The sequence below is a fragment of the Garra rufa genome, chromosome 4, assembly GCF_049309525.1.
Source record: "Garra rufa chromosome 4, GarRuf1.0, whole genome shotgun sequence".
In the NCBI taxonomy this organism is placed as follows: domain Eukaryota; kingdom Metazoa; phylum Chordata; class Actinopteri; order Cypriniformes; family Cyprinidae; genus Garra; species Garra rufa.
Window position 1 is genome coordinate 10,290,231 of NC_133364.1, and position 22,891 is coordinate 10,313,121.

Sequence of the window (22,891 nt, forward strand, 5' to 3'; positions counted from 1 at the left end):
GAGATGAGATATGCAAGGTACGTTCACACTCGGTATCATGATTCAATACACTTTAGGTCAATATCACACCGGAGTTCTCCTTTAACGAAGCTACGAGAATGCTTTTTGTGCACAAAGAAAACAAAAATAACAACTTAATTCAACAATGCACCATGGGTTGTAGTACCCTTGCTATCTGTGGAGAGTCAGAAAGCTCTCAGATTTCATAAAAAATATCTTAATTTGTATTCTGAAGATGAACGAAGGTCTTATGGGTTTGGAACAACATGAGGGTGAGTAATTAATGACAGAATTTTCATTTTTAGGTTATTGTTAGGTATCCCTTTAAGGAACTCAAAAGAAGGTATTTTGAAGACATTTTTGCCCAGATAATGAAAGTCAATGGGGTCCAAAATTACATTGGACCCCTATTGACATTCATTTATAAATACAAAATACACTGAAGCAGTTTTTTTTTTCATTCTTATTTTATTGTTACACAAAAAGGGATGGACCTCTGGTCATTCTGTTTTCATAAAATAAATATTATTACTTAAAAATATTATACAGTGTATTTTTGGCTATTGCTACAAATATACCTGTGCTACTTAAGACTGGTTTTGTGGTCCAGGATCTCACATTATTTTAAGGTTTATTTATTTATTTATTATTTTTTTTTTAAGGATGATTATGCTAATATAACCTAATTTAAATATTTTAAGATTTTTTTCGGGTGCCCACTTGAAGTTTGTTGAGGCCCCTGGTGAGCCCCAGTCCCCTAGTTGAGAACCACCCCATAGACCTATTGTAAATCTCTCTTCTCTTTTATTACTTTTCAGCACTGGGAAGCATTCAAGAACATCACAGAGATTTTCATCCTGGTTCCGGCTCTTTTGGGTTTGAAAGGAAACCTAGAGATGACCCTCGCTTCCAGACTTTCCACAGCGGTTAGTATTCTAACTAACTATGATTTGCACTTAACTGCATCTAGCTTTAGTTTACTGTAGTAGTGTAGTGTGCCTGTAATTTTTTTAGAAGCTCTCATAAGAAGTGGTTCATGATGTGCTCTTGGCCCGTTTTGGGCATGCTCTCACCTGTCAGGACCTGACGATTTATGCTAATGCTCGATTCATGCATCTCCACCGACTAGGGCTGGTAGTAAAAACCATACAGCAGTGATAGAATGACTAGCTAGCCTGTTATTATGGTTATGACTCCATAGGTATTTCCAACCCCCATATGTCTGAGTAAGAAAAACAATCACTGGTTTTCAAGACAACATGTAATTCACATCTTTACTGCCTTAATAACTGTGCCTGGTCTTTCTGTGCACATTATTTATATTTAAAGAATAATATTTAAAAGAAAAAGTATTATAATCTGTGTAGTGTAATAACTTTTACTTCAGAAACATATTTTCTGCTGACGCAACCAGTAATGTCACAATAGCTCAAACACAATGACAGAACATTTTATCAGTCATATATACAGTACACTTTCATATATACTGGCTGAGATACAACTATTTGTAAATCTGAGGGTGCAAAAAAATCTAAATATGGAGAAAATCGCCAGTTGTTGTCCAAATGAAGTTCTTAGTAATGCAAATTACTAATCAAAAATTAAGTTTTGATATGTTTAAGGTAGAAAATGTACAAAATATCTTCATGGAACATGATCTTTACTTAATATCGATCTTTACCTAATAATGATTTTTGCCATGAAATAAAAGTCGATAATTTTGACCCATACAATTTTTGGCTATTGCTACAAATATGTCTGTGCTACTTACGACAGAAATAAAAATCTATAAAATGTAGCATGAATTTAGTTTTATTGATTTATTTAGTTTATTAATATTCTTTTTTTTTTTTTCTTGCACTTGTCAAAATGTTCTCTCACTATTATTATTTATTTATCATGCATGCATGTATGTATTTATTTTGTTTTATTTATTTTTTTATTTCTTCATTTTATTATTATTATTTTTTGCAGTTGTCAAATAAATAAATAAAAATTATATGATATAACATGAACTTTGGGGGCATTTATGTCACTTTCAGTGGCATTTTTGCCATGAGCAACATTATGAGATACTGAAAGTGACATAAATGTTCCCAAAAATCCCAAAATAAAAATGTTATATCATGTCATTTTTTTATTTATCTGACAACTGCAAAAAATAATAATACTAGAACGAAGTAAAACATTAATAAATACATACATGCATGCATAATAAATAAATAAATAATAATTGTGAGATTAGTTTATATCTCACAATTCTGAGTTTATATTTGACGAGTGAGATATAAACTTACAGTTGCATGAAAAATGTCCAAATTGTGAGATAAAAAGTTGCAATTACCTTTATTTTTAATTCTATAGCAGAAACTTGCTTCCTTAAGTATTAGAAGTGTATTGGAAAAAGCACATAGATTGATTGTCTGATAGAGTCTGATTATAAAGTTAACCAACAGAAATTTGACATAAAAGTAACAAAGCATATGTTTCATGTTGTCATTAAAAACGTATTATGCCTTTAAACTTTTCCGTAGTTAAAGTCTCAGGTGTGTTTATATGTGTGCATAGACAAGTGTAGTTTACATAAGCTATTTTATTAACAGATCCTCTCCCACTTTCCTCTCTTGGCCTTTCCTCTGGGCGCTTGAGGCTCGGCTGCTATCTGCTGACAGAGAGATTTTATTTTATTAAGTTTTTTTTTTTTGGTAGCTAGTGTTTTTTCCCCCTCAGTCCGTTACTTTAGAGCTCAGAGGGGTTTCAGCTCATGCCGTTTAGCGTCTAGTGTTCTCATGGCAAATCTGTCGTCCCCCCTCGAGGTGAAAGAATAAACAAACCCTGGCGGTGTGGACCGAGCGGAGGAGAGGGGCTAAAGTACAGGCCTTCTGTTCACCCTCATGCAGCTGGGGGAAAAAAGAAAAACACACACTGAGTCTATTGCCCTCAGACGACTCTCTCCTACACGCTGCTCTTTCACATTTACATTTGTTTCCTGTATTTTCCTAAGCACACACACACTGGCTCATCGGTTGTGGAGTCGGCCATCTTGTTACTCTGTGGGCAGAGATCCATTCCAAACTCGAAATATTATTATCTTTACCTCATATGGTGGTTTTCTTTTCAGTGTAAAATATGCCAATGCCAAAATCTACCACTCAGACGTAATTTGGTCACAGTTTTTTCTGTCTTGATGGTTTTCTTGTTTAGGTTTTAAGGTCCAAAATTAAATGATTAAAAGAAATCTTTATATTTTTTATTTTAAGCCATTAGGGCTTAGAGCCATTATGACATTTTGCCCTTTTTTGATTGATATAAATAATAATGAAATAAATCTAAATAAATCATTCATAAATGCATTCAATTACACTATATTACACAATGTATATATTTTTTGGAATAACACTCATTTAAAAAGGTCACAATAAACAAGATCCTAATATTGCTAAATAAGATTACTTTTTCTTGTTTTTCTTTTGATTTTGGGGTGAATATGTTTGAAATATTGATCATTTATCAATGCTTTCCACCTTTTTAAACTTTTTACATTTACTTTTTAACATAAAGAGTGCTAGAAAAGGTACATAAAACATGATGAATGTGTGTGACTGAATGCAGTAGCAATGAGAAAAAAAAGCTTGTTCATGAATTTTGTTGTCTGCAGGTGAATGTGGGGAAAATGGATTCACCTATAGAGAAGTGGAATCTTATTATTGGGAATTTGGCACTGAAACAGGTAAGCGCATTCAGTTCTGCTTACATGTACAGTACAAACAAACGCCATCAGAAACCCAGTACATTTAAATATGCTCACACTGTTATTTTGCATAAGGGTTTTTACCTAGAAAAGGAACAGAAACCTTAATAAGATTACGGGTTTCTGTATTTGCACAGACACTAATAAAACAAAGTGTCTATATACAGTAAGTGTATAAATAATAATTCAAGTAATTAAATATTTTTTTTATGTGTATATATATATATATATATATATATATATATATATATATATATATATATATTTAAATATAATCGATTTATATACAGTTTCTGTTTTATTATTATATTTGTACTCTTTTTTTTTTTAATCTTTAAAATAATAAAAATATAAAAGAATGTAAGATTAAAAATAATTAAAATTAAAATTAATTAAAAATACATTCTTTAATTAAACATTAAAGGAATGAATTTCTATATAAATATATTTATTTATTAATTATTTTAATATTATATTAAAATGTATATACCTTCCCTCTCTCTCTCTCTATATATATACACATTTAATTTAATTAAAAAGTGTAATTAAAATTATCTATAAAAATGTGTTCATTAAAAAATTAATTTAATCTAGAAATTGTATATTTAAATATAATATATACAATTTCTAGTTTTATGTTAATATTTCTACTTTTTATGTTATAGGAAGAATAATAAAACATAAAATATATATTAATAAAATGATAAAAATAAGATAATGTAAAAAAATAAATTCAAATTGAATGAATTAATTTCTATTTATATATTATATTGATTATATATATTACAATTAATAAAAAAATGTGATTAAAATTAAGTAAAATTTATTCTTTTAAAAAATATAATCTAGAAATTTGATATTTAAATATATATTTATATACAATTTCTAGTTTTATATTATATTTAAAAATGTTTATGTTATAAAAATAATAATACAATATAAAAAATATAATAAAAATATAAAAAATAAGATAAAATAAAACCAAAGCAATACCTGTTCTTGTCTTAGGACAACTTTGATCAACTTTTTTAATCCAGTATATGACCCTGGCCCTGGACCACAAAACCAGTCATAAGGGCAAGTTTTTTTTTAAATTGAGATATCAAATCGAATAAAATTATACATACTGAATAAATAAGCTTTCCGTTGATATATGGTAGTTAGGATAGAACAATATTTAGATTTTCAACTATTTAAAAATCTGGAATCTGAGGGTGCAAAAAAATCTAAATATTAAGAAAATCACCTTTAAAGTTGTCCAAATGAAGTTCTTAGCTATGCATATTACTAATTAGGGCTGCACGATATATCGCATGCGATATCCATCTTGTCAGTAAAGCCAGTTCTATAATCAGTAGTACATCTCCATCACCTGTGCACGTTCAGATTGAACAGCGCTTATTACACAGACAAGCAGAGCAAACTTGATGATATCATCTGTGTGGTTTTCCGCTGCTTGCAAGTGAATTATGGCTCTGTGTACTAAGCGCTGCTCTATCTGAACGTGCATATGCAACGTGAAATGGAGATACACTACTGATTACAAAACTGGCTTTACTGACAAGATGCACATTGAGATATTGTGCAGCCCTATTACTAATTACTATTACTAATTCAAATTAAGTTTTGATATATCTACAGTAGAAAATGTGCAAAATATCTGCATTGAACATGGTCTTTATTTAATATCCTAATGATTTTTGGCATAGAAGAAAAATCAATAATTTTGACCCATACAATGTATTGTTGGCTATTGCTACAAATATACCCCAGCGACTTATGACTGGTTTTGTGGTCAAGGGTCACATACACACACACACACACACACACACACACAAAGAAAATAACTAATTTCTGTTTATGTTATATTTATTATTTAGATTTTTTAAATGAATGAAACCTAGTGTTACCTCTGCCTGACTCTCTTTCTCAGGTGCAGGCCACAGTAATAGGCTTCCTGGCAGCCGTAGCGGCTGTTGTACTAGGTTGGATTCCTGAGGGAAAGTTTCAGATGGGTCACGCCGTGTTGCTGTGTTCCAGTAGTGTCGCCACAGCCTTCATAGCATCTCTGCTGCAGGGTCTGTACTACAGATTAACCTCTAATACTCTTACATGTGTTTACTAAAGCAATTCTTTTCATGAAAAATAATGGCCACATTGTTATATCACATTCCCACATTAATCACGTTTGAATTGCATTTCACATTATGAATGTCCACTTCCAAGTGGGTAAGGTGAACAGTGTCTCTTCTCTTTAGGTATTATAATGGTGGGTGTGATTGTGGGCTCTAAGAAGACCGGCATCAACCCTGATAATGTAGCTACACCCATTGCCGCCAGTTTCGGTGACCTGATCACGCTGGCCATCCTGGCATGGATCAGCCAGGGCCTCTACAACTGCCTAGGTGAGAAAGTTGATTTTTTTAGACATCACAGGTACATTCGATTTGAAAGTATGCACCTAAAAAGTACATACGAACAATGCCTCACAACCTCAAATGAGTCACTTTAGCCAGCTATGTAGACAGCAGACGGCAAGACAGCTCACTAGCAATAAAGTAAGAGTAAAGCCAGAAAGAGATTTATTTTTTGCCCAGGATAGATGGTAGGTCACAGTTTGATAAATGTATAGTAGTTTCTCTCCAGCAGATCAGCGATGCTTTCTGTGTTCTACCACAAGAGGGCGCAAGAAACCATCACTTTAAATTGCAGCCTTGAGTGAATTCCATTTAGATTCACTTGTCGTAAAGCTGACTGAAGAATATTATGTGAAAAACTGATTATATTTCAGGCTTTATCTGTCATATTAGGGTATGATCGGTTATATATTTTAAACGTGGCAGCACATTTCACACTCTCACACTCTATTGCAGGTGTCAGCAGATGCGAGGCGTAAGTTACAGTTTATAGGGCAGTGGGGTTGATATGTTTTATGGGAAGGGTCATGCTGCTAATGAGTCTGGTTGAGGACAATGAGAGTGTTGTGACACAGTGCATGACCTCGCTGGGTTTACGTATCCACATTCTCATGAAATACACACACAGGCCTCACTATGTAGTTCTCTATCTCTCTCTCTCTTTCTCTCTCTCTCTCTCTCTCTCTCTCTATATATATATATATATATATATATATACACACACACACATACACACACACATATTTATACATTTTTGGGATCAGCAAGATTTCTTATGCGCATCAAGGCTGCATTTATTTGATCAAAAATACAGAAAAAGCAGTAATATTTTAAAAAAGTATTGCAATTTAACATAATGGTTTTCTATTTTAATAGACTTTAAAATAGAATTTATTTCTGTGATGCAAAGTTGAATATTCTTCAGTTGTTACTACAGTCTCCAGTGTCACATGATCCTTCAGAAATCATTCTAATATTCTGATTTATTATCATTTGTATTATTATTATCAAGCTGTGAAACTTTTTTCAGGATTCTTTTATGAATAAAACGTTAAAAAGAACATCATTAATTTAAAATAGATATTTTTTAACAATATACACTAATGTTCAAAAGTTTGAAGTCAGTAAATTGGTTTTTCTCTCTTGTTTTGATAGAAATTAATACTTTTATTTAGCGAGGATGTGTTACATTGATAAAAAGTGACAGTAAAGATGTATATTGTTAGAAAAGATGTCCATTTAAAATAAATGCTGTAATTTTTGTTAAAGATAAAATAAAAAGTATCACTGGTTTCAAAAAAATATTAAAAACATTCCAACATTGATAATAAATAAGCATATTAGAGTGATTTCTGAAGCACCATTTGACACTGAACACTGCAGTAATGATGCTGAAAATTCACCTTTGCATCACAGAAATAAATTATATTTAAAGCATATTAAAATACAAAACTGTTATTTTAAATTGTAATAATATTTCACTTTTTTATGTATTTTTAATCAAATAAATGCAAAAAAACACTAAGCTTTTGAACAATGTATGTGTGTATATATTTATAATATTTGGGTCAAAGACGAAAAGGGTTTAAGCATAAACGCAATAAGTGAAATACGGCTTAAAAAATAAAAAAAATAAAAAGTTTTCTGTTTAATTTAATTGCATTTTTGTTTTTCTGAGCAAAAAATTTATATACTTTTCCCCCTAATTTACAGAAGACGCCCACTTAAATGTCATTCAGTGTAACAGTCTTGTCAGGCATATTTACAACAAAAATCTATTTATGACATTAAAAATACAAATTACTTTCACCCTAAATACTAATTAGTTTTAATTCAATATTTTTACAATTTGCCACTATCCTAGATTTTGCCCATTTGTCAGAAATAATTTGTACTCATTTAAAACACAATAAAATTTAATATGCTCCCTTACTCTTTATATATTTTAAAATGTGCAAGTCAGAATAAGCATGTTGTTTGAATTTTTGCATAAATATTATGTTACACTGAATTACAATGTAAAATGATTTCAACCAATATTATATGATTATATATTATGATTATTATATTATATTATATGATTTTTTGACATTTTATTCTCCAAAGACTTATTTGAAACTTTAAAAGTAGACACTTTACTTACATTTATGTGCTTTCTATGGACATAAAATCACTTTTGTAAATTTCGTTTGATGTGGACATCTTAACGTCTTTGACCTATTTACATTTTTTTTATATATATTTTAGGATGGTGCTACTATTTTTTTATATCCTAATGATCACTTTAAATTTGTTTTTCAATTAGTTTTTTTTTTTTTTTTTGTACAACCTTTTTTTAAACATTTGGCCCTCACAAGCATAGCCAAATATCCAGTGTCTCTCTCGCACACAAACACAATATCTAAAAAGTGTGAAAGTCGCACATGGGCTGTCCTGACCGGCGTTCTGGAGTGTTTATGCTGAGTTTAATGGGGCATTGGTCCATGATGAGTCAGTGTGATAAGCCCCAGACTGGTCCAGACCGAGTGCCGGGCTCCTTTTTTAGTCTTTTTCTGAGAGAGTTGAAGTGAGGTGAGGGCAAGGCAAATGGCACCACCATGCCACGCCAAAACCATATCAGCCATGCCAACCAGCCGAGAAAAGAGGCTTCTGCCATCATTAGCGCACACCGCTGCCCCGTCAGACCCATCTTGCACTAAATATAGTCCCACAGATGTTGCCTCTATGTTTGGGATTTAAAGATTTAGGCTGTTTAATGTGCGATGAAGAGTATTTAGCAAAGAGTGAAACCTCTTTTGGCATCGTCGTCTGCATCAAAAGATTTAATTCGTTTTTTAAGAAGATCATTTTTTTTTTCGGCAATCTGCTTAAATCCAATTAGAGCCAGTCAGTACGGCTGCATTTACACAGCAGCAGAATATGACTGTCAGTCTTGATCAGGGCACCATGTTGAGATTAACATGAATGTTTTAGAGTGACGCTGCTAAACAAATCTAGAATCAAACCATCAATCATACGTTTTGAATCAGTTTGAAGATGAACTTAAAAGGGATAGTTCACCCAAAAATGAAAACTCTGTCATTAATTACTCACCCTCATGTCGTTCCAAACCCATAAGACTTTCGTTCATCTTCTGAACACAAATTAAGATATTTTTGATGAAATCCGAGAGCTTTCTGACCCTGCATAGACAGCAACACAACTGAAACATTCAAGGTCCAAAAAGGTGGTAAGGATATTGTTAAAATAGTCCATGTGACATCAGTTGTTCATTATAAAGCTGTGAGAATACTTTTTGTTTGCAAAGAAAAAAAAAAGACTTTATTTAACAAAAATGAATGTAATGCCATAATGTTTGGGAAAACATGTTCAATTTATTGTGATATTCACAATGTTGCTTCATTTTGTAATGCCAGCAAAATCACTGTAAATAAATTAATATTCTAAATTTTTTGAAAACCTCACATCGAAGTCTAAAACCAAATTCTGAGTGTGAGTTCAGTCGATGTCCTCCGTTTGAACGGAACCACAGCTGACAACATGATTTCTGTCATCAACAAGATGTCAGTCGTGGTTATTTTTTCCTGTCGGTCTCTCGTTTCGCCTGTCAATCTCTCTCATAGTTTTGAAAAATGACAGAAATTGAGTAATAGTGTGGTCAGAGTGCAGGACAACACTCCTTTTGAGTTTTCCACAACTGTCTCTTATAGTAAAAATCACAATAAAAACAGTCAAATTGTGAAATATTATTACAACCTAAAATAAGCCTTTTCTATTTGATTATGCTTTAAATGCAATTTATTCCTGCAATGGCAAAGCTGAATTTTTATTTTCAGCATTTATCAGTGTCACATGATCCTTCAGAAATCATTTTAAAGGAACACTCCACTTTTTTTGGAAATAGGCTCATTCTCCAACCCCCACTTTTAGCATAGCTTAGCATAGATCATTGAATCCTATTAGACCAATAGCATCACGTTCAAAAATGACCAACGAGTTTCAATATTTGTCCTATTTAAAACTTGACTCTTCTGCAGTTATATTGTGTACTTAGACCGGTGGAAATGCAAAGCTTCAATTTTCTAGGCTGATAAGATTAGGAACTACACTCCCATTCCGGCGTAATAGTCAAGGAAGTTTTCTGCTGTAATATGGCCGAAGCAGGAGCAGTAATATCACGCAGCACATGTGCAAATGCTAAACTAGCTGGGAACTCATTTCTGATAATACTCCGCCTGCTTCGGCCATATTACAGCAGCAAACTTCCTTGACTATTACGCCGGAATGGAAGTGTAGTTCCTAATCTTATCGGCCTAGAAACTCACAGCTTTGCATTTCCACCGGTCTTAGTACACGATGTAACTGCAGAAGAGTCAAGTTTTAAATAGGACAAATATGGAAACTCGTTGATCATTTTTGAACGCGATGCTATTGGTCTAATAGGATTCAATGATCTATGCTAAGCTATGCTAAAAGTGATATCGCCAGAACAGGAGAACGGCTGAATGGATTTCAAAACGGTAAAAAAACAACTTATTAACTCGGGGGGGAGTTGGAGAATGAGCCTATTTCCAAAAAAAGTGGAGTGTTCCTTTAAGATGCTGATATGTGCTCAAGAAACATTTCTTATTATCAGTGTTAAAGAGTTTCTGCTTAGTATAGATTTTTTCACGATTCTTTGAATAGAAAGTTCAAAAGAACAGCATTTATTTGAAATATTAATATTTTCGTACTTTATAAATGACTTTTCTGTCACTTCTGATTAATTTAATACATCCTCGCTGAATTTTCTTTAAAAAAAGAAAACTATTTTACTGACCCCAATCTTTTAGACGGTTTTGTATAACATTTTTGGCCACATAACTAAGAGCATGAAAGCAACGATAGTGTTCCAAAATGCTAATTTAGTGATTTAATTTTTTATTGTAAAATGTCTCTGTATTTGTAATCACTGGGGCGTATCTATCTCTGTCTATTTTATCAGACTCTCACCCATATGTGTCATCTCTGGTGTGTGCCTTCTTCATGTGTCTGACTCCGCTGTGGATGGTCATCTCGTCCAAACACCCCGCCAGCCGTCAGCTGCTCTACTCGGGCTGGGAGCCCGTTATCACTGCCATGTTCATCAGCAGGTGTGATACACACCTCACACACCTGGCCACAGATTTGCACACATACAGAAAAAGCATGTGGAGCTTTGTTTGCTCATCTCTAACACAATAACATTTCTCTATTTCAGTATTGGAGGACTCATCTTGGACAAAACTGTGTCTGATCCCAACCTGGCTGGGATTGTGGTTTACACGCCTGTTATCAATGGTGAGATGTTATTGTATACAAAAATATATCTGTGGATAATACAACACTTCCCAATACTAGAAGATAATTCTTGATGTTTTGGTTGATACCGGGGATGATAGGCCAGACTACATCAATATCTCCATTTTTACCTGCCTTACTTGTCTTATTTGTATTTTGAAAGGTTTAAGAAGTTCACTTCCAGAACAAAAATGTACCGATAATTTACTCACTCCCTTCTCATTCAAGATGTTCATGTCTTTCTTTCTTCAGTCGTAAAGAAATAGTTTTTTGAGTAAAACATTTTAAGATTTCTCTCTATATAGTAGACTTTAATGATGCCCCTGAGTTTGAACTTCCAAAATGCAGTTTAAATGCAGCTTCAAAAGGCTCCAAACAATCCCAGACAAGGAAGAAGGCTCTTACCTAGTGAAATGAATGGTTCTTTTCTAAAGAAATTCACAGGATTATTTTGAGGTTGGAGAAGAAAATGAGATTGGAGTTTTTCAGCGTACCCTAACTGTCATGAACTGGAATACACAGAGTTGACGCAGAGCTAGACAAGACAAGGATTTAAGATTAAAAAGTATATAAATTGTCAATTTTTTTTTTAAATGATTGTTTCGCTAGATAAGACCCTTCTTCCTTGCCTGGGATCATTTAGAGCCCTTTAAAGCTGCATTTTGGAAGTTCAAAATCGGGGGTGCCATAGAAGTCCACAATATGGAGAGAAATCCTGAAATGTTTTCCTCAAAAAACATCATTTCTTTGCAACTGAAGAAAGAAAGACATGAATGTCTTGGATGATACGGGGGTGAGTAAATTATCTGTAAATTTTTGTTCTGGAATTGAAGCTTTTAATACCTTAATTCTTAACACCCCCATGTCCACGGCACATGTTGACGCTCCCAGCTGATATTTCAGTCCCCTTTCAGGCTGTTATTACCTCAAAGAAACATCTCTGTAATAACCGCCCTCGTTTAAAGTCACGCAAGAATCCTTGTGGTAGATATAGCCACTTTTGTGATTGTTAATGAACGTTTCCATATTGAGAAAAAGCCAGAGGATGGAATATAGCTGAAATAGAGTTGGATGAGATTGAGCCGTGGGGTGAGTTTGCGTGGTAACAGGAGAGGAAGCCAGGACCATGGTACCTCCACAAAGATACGATTTTTAATTAAAGCTCACTAATGAGAGACATTTATGCTGTCTGCAGCCTGTCTATGTCCTCCCGCCCAGACCACCAAACAGCTGTTTGAATCTCTGTGTGTGTGTGTGTGTGACTGAAGTTTATATCAGAATATCTCAAAATCACAGATTTTGATTCTCAGTTCTAAGAGAGAAGTAGAACTGAGTAGAGAAGGAATGACTGAGAAACTCAAAACAAGAAGAACTAATGAGATAGGATGAGTAACGGAGGCTTTTGTGGTTTGTCTGGCCAAGCAGGAAGCGAGTCAGGGAAGGTAATTTAAATGATTGCAACATACACACGCTCATGTGCCACTTAGGTGCAGGAAAATAGTTTCCGTTATACGTAAATAGAGCTAAGTCAGACCTCTGTTATCGCCCCCAGTGCGAGGATGGGTCACATTGGTCGCATGGTTGCTTAACAAGCCAATTAGTGTGGTTTATCTAGATTTTTTTGCGTCTTTTTTTAGTATTAAGGTTTTTAGTGGCACCACTTTAATTAGCGAGCTGTGCTTTAGCCATAAAACATGATAATAAAACCCTCTCAGAAAAGTTGCATCCTTAAATTCATTCAAAAGTTGCATCTCATTGCCCTTGTAACACAGTGGTGGCCAAAATGAATTGAACACTAGTATTTTCACTAGCTAAAAATGGTTTAAATTCGGTTATTTCTATCTTTTGCTGTAGTGTGTCAGTGGGAAATATCAGTTTACATTTCCAAACATTCATTTCGCCTTTTATTTGAATAGTCCAGTCAGATTTTTGAGTGAGTCTGACAACAGCCAGTGCTCCACATAGAGATCTGATCTCATCACAATCCAGTCTGTCTGGAATGACAAACTGAGACAGACTAAATCCAGAAGAACTGTGGCAGCATCTCCAAATGTGTCAAAAAACCTACCTATAAAAGTTTTAGGCGCTTGTGTAAAAGCGCTGTAAAAGGAGGATGCTGTCAAAAATAATGTCTTAAATAGATTTTCTTGATCAGTTAACTTCTATTAACTAAAGTTTTTCAGGTAGCTTTGCAGGTAGGTCTCGTGAAGCATCTTGGAGACATTGCCACTGTTCTTTTAGTGTGATTTAGTCTGTCTCCGTTTGTTGTGTTTCTTCATGTCATTCCAGATAGACTGGATGATGGTGAGATCAGATGTCTGTGTGGAGCTCTGGCTTTTGTCAGACATACAAAAATCTCACTGGATTTAATACAATTAACGGCAATGTTTGTAAACTGATATTTTCTACTGACACACTACAGAAGAAGATAGAAGTAACTGACTGTTCAGTTTTAAGCATTTCATGTTTTCTGTTTTCGAACAGGAATGTTTTACAAAAATTCACTTCAAGATTTGTCCAATGGGGGGTCAAATAAACCTGTATCCAGTCTAATAATTATACAGGCCTTATTAAAAACAGAATTAAAGTAATTAGTTTTGCACATCCCAACTCAGAGAGTGTACTTACTGAATACCAATTGGGCCTATGATAGAGCCCTGCTGCACACCCAGCCAAAGTCAAATAATGTAATGTCAATAGTGCCAAATAATGTCATAAATAGATTTTCTTTATCAATTAACTTCTATTAACTAAATTAAATCAATTTGGTGTGACCATGCTTTGTGTTTAAAGCAGCTCTTGCCCTAGGTGCATGTGTGCATACTTTTTCAGGTAGCTTTGCAGGTAGGTTTCTTGAAGCATCTTGGAGACATTGCCACAATTCTTCTGGATTTAGTGATGATGATGAGATCAGATCTCTTTGTTGAGCACTGGCTGTGCTTGAGTCCTTGTGCAAACAAAAATCTTGCTGGATTATTACAATTAATGGCAAAATGAATGTTTGGAAAAGTAAACTGATATTTCCTACTGACACATTACAGCAAAAGATGAAAACAACTGACTTAACCATTTTAGCTGGTGAAAATACTAGTGTTCTAATCATTTTGGCCACCACTGTATATGTTAATTTTAAAGAAGAACTTCACTTTCAGAACAAACATTTACAGCTAATTTACTCACCCCCTTGTCATCAAAGATGTTCATGTCTTTCTTTCTTCAGTTGTAAAGAAATTGTTTTTTGAGGAAAACATTTCCCGATTTCTCTCCATATAGTGGACTTTTATAGCGAACTTCCAAAATGCAGTTTAAATGCAGCTTCAAAGGGCTCTAAATGATCCCAGCTGAGAAAGAAAGGTCTTATCTAGTGAAAAGATTTTTATGGTTATTTTCTTAAAAAAAAAAAGTGACAATTTATATACTTTTTAACCTCAAATGCTTATCTTTTCATGTTTTCTGTTTTTGAACAGAAGAATGTTTTACAAAAATTCTCTAATGGGGTAAAATAAACCTGTATCCAGCCTAATAATTATAGAGGCCTTATTAAAAGCAGAATTAAAGTAATTTGTTTTGCACATCCCAACCCAGAGATTGTATTTACCGAAAACCATTAGGACCCATAATAGAGCCCTGCTGCACACCCAGCCAAAACCCCATCAACCCTGTGACCCAGATTAAGCCGTCCATATATGTTAATCCCACTGCTTGGACGGAAATGAGCTTGCATATCATCTGCATTTCCTGTTGGCAGACATAGCTCAAACAGCATCGGATTGATTGGACCTTGCTCCAAGCAAGGTCAAAAAATTCCCATACGCTCTTTTCTCATGCCCCCAACTCATATCCAAAATGTCATGTTGTTGCTTGTTTGTGTGAAAATGAAAAAAAAAAAAATGTTCGATCTTTGCCAGCTAATCTGAACCGCAGAAAATTGCCCACACACTCCTCCATACAAATGGCGTCTCTCCAGCACTGCCACAGGGACGTGGCACAGTGTGGCGTAACAGTAACCTCTGCATTAAACATAAACACGGCCTTGTTGGAGCTAATTGTGCAGGAGCCTGAGCTGTGCTAAAAGATAATCGTTCTTCCTCAGGTCTGCTCTTTAACGATGGGAAATGTTATTGCCATTGTGGGCATTATGCACTGCTGTATGTGAGAAATACAGTACAGACCAAAAGTTTGGACACAACTTGTGTTCAAACTTTTGGTCTGTACTGTATATTTTTCTGTTTATTAAAGTTTTTACTCTACATTTGTGCAGTTTTCAGTGGGTTAGTGATATTTTTTAAATATATATAAATTAATAAATAAATATTTTTTAAATGGGTTTTTATACAAAAACTGCTTTTTTATGTAAAATTCACTTTATAAAAGACCCACATTTCTAACTTTAATTCATGGGGATAACATGGATAATTTCACATGGTTTAGTGTAAGATTTTTGCCCATCTTTTGGAAAATCCAGTTTTAAAAGTAAAAAAACAACTACAAATAACTTTTACCAGTAGGTGGCTGCAGAGCTCCACTATTTGCTATTTGCTATTTGACCACCTGAAAGATTTTTTTTTTTTTTTTTTTTTTTTTTTTTTAATAAGTTTTTCCAGTTGAATTCATATCTACAGTACAGACCAAAAGTTTGGACACACCTGAATGAGAAGGTGTGTCCAAACTTTTGGTCTGTACTGTAGATTTGGTGTTTCTTATTGTAATTCAGATTACTGATTTCCTGTTTGGCTGTGAACTGAAGGTATATTTTTTCCATTCGTCTTGACTGTCCACTTGGAGTTACTGAACATTTTGAGCTGAAATAACCATTTCTGGTAGTTTTTCCTAGAGTGACTACTTTGGCAACAGCTTTTTAAAGCAATTCCCAAATCCCCAACAGTTGGTTGATGGATTTGACAGTCTTCCCTCACTAAAATATCTTTTCAGTTATTTTCTTCTCTGTTTTATTCTTTTTTAATCATAGTGTTTTGTTCTGCTCTATTTTGTTTTGTTGCATTGTTTAATGTGAGATTGTATTTTTAGAGTTTATTCAGTTTAGGTCTGATGTTCTATATTATTTGGTCAATTTTTTTGAATACAGAAGCTTTCAATTAATGTATGGTTTGTTAGGATAGGACACTATTTGGCTGAGTTACAACTGTTTGAAAATCTGGAATCTGAGGGTGCAAAAAAATCAAAATACTGAGAAAATCACCTTTGAAGTTGTCCAAATGAAGTTATTAGGGATGCATTTTAATAATCAAAAATTAGCTTTTGATATTTTTATGGTAGGAAATTTACAAAATATCTTCATGGAACATGATCTTTACTTAATATCCTAATGATTTTTGGCATTAAAAGAAAAATCTATCATTTTGACCCATGCAATGTTTTTTTGTTTTGTGGTCCATAGTCACATATTTAGTTTAATAATATTTGTATTTCTGTTATTTCTTCTATTATCTTCCATTTTGTTTAGTCTTTACCTGCTTTATTCCATTTCATGCAATTAAAGTTTATGCAATTATATTTTGTGCTCTTCTCTTCTGTTTGATTTTTGTTTTGTTTTCTTCGACTCTAATTTACAAATTAATCTAATTTATTTTATTCCATTCTGTTTCGTTCCATTTCAAAAGCAGATGTTGTAGTTCAGCAGAGTGACAGACCAGATGGTGTAAAAAGAGGGGAGAATGTGTATCTACAGTCAGTCTCTGCGTTGTCCATTCTGTTCTGTCTCCTGTCTTTCTCTCTCTCTCTTACTTGCTTGTCTTCTCCCAGAACTGCTGGGCGTGACATATCGTTACTGCGGCTCTGGACACCACTCTACTTTACTTGGGAGAAGGAGAGGGAGAATGAGAGTGGAAGGGCTGTGCGTGTTGGTGTGTGAGACTGTGAGAGAAAGAAAGCGAGAGATAAAGAGGCGGGGGACAAAAGCAGAGTTAGTACTGGTGACTCATGGCTGCCAGTCTGACAGTGAAAAAAATGATGCCTGTATTCATGGATTAAAAAGTGTTTTCACTGCAGAAGCTTCACTGATGTGAGAGTTGTTTGCAGGTTTACTTTAAGTCTCAAACGTGTTGGAAAGAGGCACACTGTATTTTTCTCCTCATTATTAATTCAGGCTTTGTCCTTGCACTCTCAGTATATATTTGTCTGATATGTGTACTGTTATATTGTAGGTATTGGAGGAAACCTAGTGGCTATCCAGTCCAGTCGGATATCCACCTACCTGCACTTTCACAGCACCCCTGGAGAAGTTCCTGATGAGGCCAAGGGTTGCTACTACCCCTGCCGCACCTTCTGTGGGACAGGTAACCCCAACTTCTGTCCCAATATGCTTTAAATTACACCAACGTGTGCCCTAGACATATGCTAGTGCATAATAGATGAGTTGCACTTGCTAGTTTTTTTCATTTGTCCATGAACAATGTCCAACAGTGAATATATAAGCATAACAAGATCTGTCAAAAATAACTGGTAGGAAGCAGGGTCTGTTGTCATTTTAAAGGCATAGTTCACCCAAAAATAAAAATTACCCCATGGTTTACTCATCCTCAAGCCATCCTAGGTGAATATGACTTACTTCTTTCAAACTAATACAATCAGAGTTATATTAAAAATATCCTGGCTCTTCCAAGCTTTATAATGGCAGTGAATGGGTGTTGAGATTTTGAAGTCCAATAAAATACATCCATCGATCATAAAAAGTACTCCACACAGCTCCGGGAGGTTAATAAAGACCTTCTGAAGTGAATCGATGCATTTGTTTAAGAAAAATATAAATATTTATAACTTTATAAACTGTAATGTCTAGCTTTATAATGGCAGTGAATGGGTGTTGAGATTTTGAAGTTCAATAAAGTGCATCCATCCATCATAACAAGTGCTCCGCATTGTTTCGGGGGATTAATAAAGGCCTTCGGAAGCAAATTGATGCATTTGTTGAAGAAAAATATAAATATAAACCATAATCTCTAGCTTTATAATGGCAGTGAATGGCTTTTGAGATTTTGAAGTCCAATAAAGTGCATCCATCCATCATAAAAAATTGCTCCACACGGCTCCGGGGGGTTAATAAAGGCCTTCTGAAGTGAATCGATGCATTTGTTTAAGAAAAATATAAATATTTAAAACTTTATAAATCATAATCTCTAGCTTTATAATGGCAGCGAATGGCTGTTGAGATTTTGAAGTCCAATAAAGTGCATCCATGCATTATAAAAAGTGCTCCACATGGCTCCATGGGGTTAATAAAGGCCTTCTGAAGTGAATCGATGCATTTGTTTAAGAAAAATATAAATATTTAAAACTTTATAAATCATAATCTCTAGCTTTATAATGGCAGCGAATGGCTGTTGAGATTTTGAAGTCCAATAAAGTGCATCCATGCATTATAAAAAGTGCTCCACATGGCTCCATGGGGTTAATAAAGGCCTTCTAAAGTGAATTGATGCATTTGTTTAAGAAAAATATAAATATTTAAAAAGTGTTCCACATGACCCCGGGGGTGTTAATAAAGACCTCCTAAGGTAATCCATATCTGTGTTTTGTTTTGATCTCTTCACTGCGTTATCCACTGGAATGCAACTCTCTTATGAATTAAGCTGGAGATAAAGTTTATAAAGTTTTAAATATGGATATTTTTCTTACACAAATGCATCAATTCACTTCAGAAGGCCTTTATAAACCCCCAGAGCCATGTGGAGCACTTTTTATAATGCATGAATGCACTTTTTATTGGACTTCAAAATGCCAACAGCCATTCACTGCCATTTTAAAGCTTTGGGATAGCCAGGACATTTTTAATATAACTCCGGTTGTATTCATCTGAAAGAAGAAAGTCAAAGTGTGAGTCAATCATGGGGTCATTTTCATTTTTGGGTGAACTACCACTTTAATGTGTAAGTTAATATGTAAAGATGGTTAAATTATTTTTACATAAATGTTATATACATTCTTATATAATTTTAACTGCAATTGTATTGATAGCCAAACTAGATAAATTTAACAAATAATAATAAAAGAATAGGATCAAGGCATGACGTGGCTCAAACCTACACCTCCCGCATGAACACCGCAGCTCAATACGTGTCAAGCATGTGTGCTAAATGCCTCCAAACCTCTCTTGTAATTTTAAATCCTCATAACATCCTTTAAAGCCTACAAATTTAAGGAGAGTGACTTAAACACACTTTGAAGGCAGTTTTTGTTTTCATAGCCTGTATTAAAGAGAGCGAGAACAAGTAACCAGTGTTTAGAGCAACATCGCTTAGCAGGGCTTGCAAGTGTGTATACATTAGCTTTAATGGAGTGTGTGTAACGGTGGTTTGTGTATAACGATCCATCTCGGAGAAAAGCCGAGAACGCTTCCTATAAACAACACAGGCAGCGGACAGCATGTTGATGCCACAGCTTTGATGCAGGGCTCTTTCTTAGAGAAACAAGAGGACTCTAGGGACAGAGTCCAGATGCCCGAGTACATGAGGGGCACAGTGCCCACTGCAAGCTTAGCAGTGCCATCTGGAAAGATAGGCATAAATCTTCCTCCTTCTAGGGCTCTGAGTGCACAGGGATGCCATACTGCGGAGGTTGACAGAGGATGTTAACAGAGTGAGAAGTGTTGGGTTTGTGAATGAGATGTTTACTGTATGCATTTTCACTTCTAAATATAGAATAAATCAAATATGAACAGCTACACATGGGCACAGATTCTGTATTCTGTGGTGTTACAGATGTCTTCATGCTTTAAAGGGATAGTTCACCCAGAAATTAATTACTCACCCTCATGTTGTTCCAAACCCGTAGGACCTTCGTTCTTCAGAACACAAATTAAGATATTTTTAATGAAATCCGAGAGCTTTCTGACCCTGCATAGACTGCAATGTAACTGACACGTTCAAGGTCCAAAAAGGTAGTAAGGACATAGTTAAAATGCATTAGTTGTTCAACCGTGGTAGGACCCTTGCTGTCTATGGAGGGTTAAAAAGCTCTCGAATTTGATCAAAATATCTTAATTTGTGTTCTAAAGATTAAAACGAAGGTCTTACGGGTTTGGAACGACATGAGGATGAGTAATTAATTTTAGGGTCTACTATCCCTTTAAGATGCCAGATTTCACCTTTGTTTGGATATCATTGTGGAAAATATAATTTGGCTCACTTGTCCTATGACAAACAGGGAAGTTATTTTGGTGAAAGATTACAAAATGTTTGTTTTGTTGAAGAAACATGCACTATGGTAAGGCTAAAAACTATTGAAAATAATTTTGGTTAATTGAAATAAACCTAAAGCAATAAAATTAACTGTAAACATTATATGAAAAACGTGTGCCTTGGTTACTAACGGAAATATATTGTTTAAATTAAAGTAATAAAGTTACTAATACTAAAATGAAAGCTGAAATAAAAAATAAAAATGCCAATTAAAATTAATAAATACAATGAAAGTATATAAATAATATAAAAAGAAATATATATTTATAATAGGACTCTGTTGTATAAGGAGTAATTAACGGTATAAACATTTACAGTATAGTACACTTTTTTTAATTAGAATAAAACTAAATTACTTTAAAATAAACCATAATAATTAAAATAATAATAATAATAATAATAATATATATATATATATATATATATATATATATATATATATATGTATAATTACTTTTTTATGTTATAAGGGGGTCATGAAAAATAAATGTAACTGTAAAGAAATATATAGGTTAGCTGGTCTATTTGACAATTTAAAAAAATTTTTTTTTTTTTTCATTTATAAATATTTATGGGTGGGGCTGAAGAGACATGAAATATTTAAAATATGGCAGCTTGATTTCAATAAAAGCAGTTTTCATAGTACAGTAACCTCTTATATATGTGACCCTGGACCACAAAACCAGTCTTAAGTAGCATGGGTAAAATAAAAATACACAAAATACGCAAAAAATACATTGTATGAGTCAGAATTATACATTTTTCTTTTATGTCAAAATATTTCCTACCGTGAATATATCAAAACTTAATTTTTGATTAGTAATATGCATTGCTAAGAACTTCATTTGAACAAATCTAAAGGCGTTTTTCTCAGTATTTAGATTTTTTTGCAACCTTAGATTCTATATTTTCAAATAGTTGTATCTTTACATCTATAAATGTAATCTATACTTTACATCTATACATTCCAAACAAACCTTATGACCCTTATGACTGGTTTTCAAAAGATCAGACAAAAGTTGATTTCTCACTTCATGACCACATTAATATCATTACTATTATTGTTATTCAGATTTTATATCTTGCTTTAAAAAAATTTATTTTTTAATTTTTTTTCGCTGTCTTTTTCAGGAGCCAATCACAGGTCAGCACAGGTACTGCTGTTACTGGTCATCCCTGGTCATTTGATCTTCCTGTACACCATTGATCTGATGGAAAGAGGTCACACCTCATTGACGCCCGTCTTCATGGCCGTATATTTGGCTGCTGCTCTTTTCCAGGTAAGCGTGACAGAAATAGGACCTTCTAACGAGTGTCAAGGCACTGACATCTTCACATGAAAGTTTACAGGCTGTGCAGTGCAGTTATTTCCATACTGTTTAGAGAACCTGTCATCACAGTATCTTTTTATTAAATCTGACACCTATTTGAGGCTCAGCTGTAAGCACGATTTCCTGTAGCAGACGAAAATGTCAGCCTGTAATCATAAAACCAGACACCCGTTTTACTGTACAGGTCTGGGGAATCTATTTCATCTTCAGTTTAATCGCGATGAATGTGCCGCCAGCAGCCCACATGTAACAATGTTACAACATGCATTTTTTTTCCATCATAAACCTACGGGCCTTTTAGAAAATCCCCAGAGCTTTTAGACGCCCCATTTCCCCTCTGACTGAAGCAGCAATGACATTAGCGATAGCGAGCAGGTGTTGTTTGTGTGTGTTTAAGCGGGTGTGTATGTATCTGTGAGTGTTTGGTTATTCCAAAAGGGTGTTTTCATAAATTGTTTGGATCGCAATTAAGATTGATTACCCGCAGAGAACCTCAGTAAGTGCATTCAGCGGCTGGCGTGCGCCGGCATGTTGCGAGCGTGTGGAATGTGTGGTATTTTTAGGAAGTTTGTGTGTATGTGTACGTTGTACGTGAAACGCCCTCGCTAACCTAAACACACACGGCTTTGAGATCCGCAGCCGCACTGCTTCACTTCACAAGGATCCTTGAGGAGAGAGAGACAGGAGAAATGAGTGGGGCTATTTATTGGGTTATTCTGCTGCTCAGATCTTGAATAGTATCTGTACATTTATCATCAGATTTTTACTCTCTTTCTCATGTTTATAAAAACAAACTTGACAGTAGTATATTTGCACAAATTTGCATTTTAAATGCTATTTATTTAACAGTAATTAAACAAAAAATATACTATAAAA

General features: G+C 34.1%; 1 protein-coding gene across 1 annotated transcript in view; it reads left to right on the forward strand.

Moving 5' to 3' along the window:
• Positions 1-22,891, forward strand: part of slc41a2b (solute carrier family 41 member 2b) — a 46,230-nt gene that overhangs the window by 16,001 nt on the left and 7,338 nt on the right. The window contains exons 7-10 of the mRNA XM_073838036.1: positions 11,153-11,300; positions 11,408-11,487; positions 17,652-17,783; positions 21,816-21,964. Coding sequence (XP_073694137.1) covers positions 11,153-11,300; positions 11,408-11,487; positions 17,652-17,783; positions 21,816-21,964 — 509 coding nt within the window. The remainder of the gene's footprint in view (positions 1-11,152; positions 11,301-11,407; positions 11,488-17,651; positions 17,784-21,815; positions 21,965-22,891) is intronic.